At 57.6% G+C, this 3,530-nt stretch overlaps 1 protein-coding gene across 1 annotated transcript in view; it reads right to left on the reverse strand.

Annotated features, from left to right (window-relative positions):
- LOC104617968 (cytochrome P450 1A4-like) overlaps window positions 1–2,686 on the reverse strand; it is a 3,991-nt gene extending 1,305 nt beyond the window's left edge. The window contains exons 1-6 of the mRNA XM_010283425.1: window positions 2,521–2,686; window positions 1,758–2,449; window positions 1,415–1,541; window positions 1,100–1,193; window positions 887–1,006; window positions 186–272 (exon numbers count right to left, since the gene is read on the reverse strand). Coding sequence (XP_010281727.1) covers window positions 186–272; window positions 887–1,006; window positions 1,100–1,193; window positions 1,415–1,541; window positions 1,758–2,449; window positions 2,521–2,686 — 1,286 coding nt within the window. The remainder of the gene's footprint in view (window positions 1–185; window positions 273–886; window positions 1,007–1,099; window positions 1,194–1,414; window positions 1,542–1,757; window positions 2,450–2,520) is intronic.
- Between the last annotated feature and the right edge of the window lie 844 nt (window positions 2,687–3,530).

Genomic DNA, 3,530 nt, shown 5'->3' on the forward strand with positions numbered 1-3,530 from the left:
TCCATGCCCAAGAGACCCGAGGCTGGGCTCGGCATCAAACCCACAGGATTTTCGGTCTCGTCCGCCTTTTCCTGCCTTCACGGCCCATTTGGCTTTCGGCATGTTGCTTTAAAGGATCAGAGTGATCTTAACGCCAAGCAAACCCGTCGCAGCCTGGATGAGCACGGGGAATTCGGTATACTCACTCATCGTGATTCACTTGCCACTGGTTGACAAACACGCAGGTATTCTTGGGGATGTAATAGCCGTTCAACGCCGTCGCTTTTGTCGTACTGTAAGAAATACGGGCGGAGGAGAAAAGTTAAGAGGAGACCCCCAGCTTGGCAGCAAAACAAAGCTTGGCAAGTCTTAAGGGTGTTTCAGTTTCAGTGCCCTGTTTGTACTCTTTGGACTGGCTAGGAAATACCTCAATTGATATTTGGGAGACTAAATCATCTCGGCTAGCACTTTTGCTCGAGCAGAAAGATTCCGGGTTCAGGAAGATGGATGAGTCGGGATGTGGTTTCTCCCAAGGCAGAGGAAAATCTAAACCCAAGGGTGTTCACCATCCCTTGACTAGCAAAGGCTTTGGAGTAAAACTACCCTCAAAGCAAAGGATTCAACCCTAGGAGGGCAGCAAGCCGGGCAGCTGCCGGCCCCGAGGGCGAGGGGGCGGATGCAGCCACAGCACCGGTGCGACGTGGCAGCTACGCTATGGGCGAGCGTGAAAGCCACGGGCAGCTTTAACACGAGCAATTCAGGTTTGAAAATAGTCACCGGAATATTTCCCCATAGCAGGGATCGATTCCCAGGCAATTATCTGCCTAAACGGCACCTCCCAGAAAACCACTCCAAAAAAAAAAACAAACCCAAACCCAAATAACATGCCAGCCGCTCCAGCCCGTACCTGTGCGGGATGGTGAAGGGCAGGAAGGATGAGTGCCTGAACATCTCCAGGATAAAGGCTTCTGTGTAGGGCAGCGTGCCCCGGTCCGACAGCCTCGGTCGCCTCTCCCGGCCGATGGTCGATGGTCCGGTCTGCAGGAAGTTGAGACGGGAGCGAGTTGGGGTCAGCCCTCACCAGAGAGGTTTTGGCCCCGGAGGCAGCGGGCTCATGGACTCACCTAGTTCTTCCTGGATCTTCTTCTGGATGTCAGGGTACAAGGCGACATACATGAGGCTCCAGGATAAGGCAGTTGCCACAGTGTCGAAGCCTGGATGGACGCAAAAAAGGCGTTTGGTTACCAAGAGGACAGGCGACCGAGTATTTACAGATCCCCCCCGTCCAGATGCTTGCCTTGGAGCGGTTCCCCCACCAGCTGAGCCCAGAAGCAGTCCCAAACACCCTGAGCGTGGCCAGGGTCTCACCCCGGTGGCTCCAGCACCCCCACCCAGCCTCCCAGCAGGAAGGCTTTACCCTCAGAGATGTTCTCACCCGCCCCAAAGAGGTCGTTGACGATGTTGATGATCTTCTCATTGGAGAGTGGGATGCGGGCATCCTCTCCTACACTTTTCTCCTGGCAGTGCTCAATCAGCGAGTCCGTGATGTCCCGGATGTGCTCCTGGGGAAGGGTTGGTGGGTCAGGGACATCATGGACAACCAGGGCTGGGGAAGCATCTCCTCCCCCAGCCAGTGCCTGCTCCTGCAGCTTGGAGAGCTTTCCTGGGCAGAGGTGGGGAGCACAAGGGAGTATCCTCTTCCCCCCATTGCCAGGCAGGCAGCATCTCTGACAGCTGTAGGCATCTCCACCCACATCCTAGAACATCCAAGCTCTTACCTTATCAAAGCTGGTGTAATGCTCCTGGACAATTTTTTGCACAAAGAAGCTGAAACGCCTGTTGATGTCCTTGAAGAGCTGCATGGTGCGGCTGGGAAGGTACTGGAGCACGGGGATGAAGTCAGCGGGGTTGCCAGAAGCAGCCACATCCCCAAATTCATTGTTGAGGTTCACCAAGCTGAGCAGCTCTTGGTCGTTGTGGTCGTAACGCTTGCCAAAGCAGATGGCGCAGATGACGTTGGCCACAGAGACCACCAGGTAGCGGTTAAGGTCAAAGCTCTTCTCCTCCTCCATCAGCTGCAGGAACTTGGCGACCAGGTAGTCAGCCTCCTTGGAGACGTGCTCCTCCAGGAGGCAGGTGGAAGAGGAGGTGGGGCTGGGGGCAACGGAGAAGGTCTTCAGGGCGTTCCGGGCCAGCCTTCTGCGGGCTTTCCACACCTCCCCTGAGTCGGGGCTGAAGGCCAGGCTCTGGCCATTCGAAATGTATTGGAAGCTGTGGAGGTCAGGACGTCCCATGAAGTCTTCTCCTTGCTTCACCAGTGCTTGCCTGATGGTCTCCAGCCCGCTCAGCACCAGCACGGGCCGGGTGCCAATCCTGACCTCCATCACGTCCCCATACTTCTGGCTCAGCCTGGTCAGGGCCAGGTGCGTGTCCTTCCTCAGCTCCAGCACGTTGCCGAGGACGGGGTAGCCTCTGGGTCCCGGGGGGCGCTTTGGTGCGTGTCCTTCCTCAGCTCCAGCACGTTGCCGAGGACGGGGTAGCCTCTGGGTCCCGGGGGGCTCTTCAGCCCCTGGGGCACGTGCTGCCGCAGGGACTGGATGAGCAGGGGGACCAGGCAGAAGACGGCAGCCGCCAGGAGGACCTCGGTGGCAGAGACAACGCCTTGGCTTCCCACCAGCGACATTGCAGCCTTCATCTCTGCCGGCATCCAGAAACCTTAGTAATAAACCAAAGAGGCATTATGAAGGAGGGAAGGTCCATGGAGCACCTCTAGTCTGAGATGCTCTTTGTAGCTATTGCGAGCAGGAACGCTGGCTTTAACTTCTGATCCGGAGCGGCCTCGTTTTCCGCACTTGAGGAAACTGCTGGCACTTAAAAGCTCTTTTTTTGCTAGCCAGGAATGAAAGGAACAGGTCCCATGGCATTTTCTCTATGTGCCTGGGGTAGAAAACGTGCTCTCTTTGCTACAGGACCTGTCTTTTATGCTGCAAAGTCTTTTCCAGAGCGCTTGACTATGGGAGAGCTGAAGCCTTCTGATCTGAGTCATCTGGTTGCTCGCGCGGAGCCACCGCGCGCCAGCAAACTAAGTACAGCGTTGCCACAAATCTTCCTTAAGATCGGTGGCCACGAAAGCTCGCCGTGGCTGTGGCGTGGGGCTGGCAGGCTGTGGGCACCCCGCTCCCAGCTCTGCCAGAAATCGCTCAGACAACCCCGAGCCGGGGGGTAGGAAGAGGCTGGATCTGAACTCCCACCTCCCCGGGGGTTATGGTAAGGTGCTACACGCCCCCGTGGGACACCCGGGTGCCATGGGGTGGGGAGCTTGGGGGGGGGTGCTGCTGGGACCCCTGTGCCCCAGTGGGTCCCAGCTAGGACCCCCTCCCAGCCCAGGGCCACGGATCGTGGCCACCCCAGGGTAAGAGGGGCTGTGGGACAAGGATCACCCCCAGAAACCACCTTCCAACAGCTCTGGGAAAGATGCTGCGGGAGATTTGGGGAGCCAGAGAGGGGCGGACACCCCACAGTGGGGCACTCCCTGGCTTCGCATCCCTCGA

Source organism: Phaethon lepturus, unplaced genomic scaffold, assembly GCF_000687285.1.
Source record: "Phaethon lepturus isolate BGI_N335 unplaced genomic scaffold, ASM68728v1 scaffold34273, whole genome shotgun sequence".
NCBI classification, from domain to species: Eukaryota; Metazoa; Chordata; class Aves; order Phaethontiformes; family Phaethontidae; genus Phaethon; species Phaethon lepturus.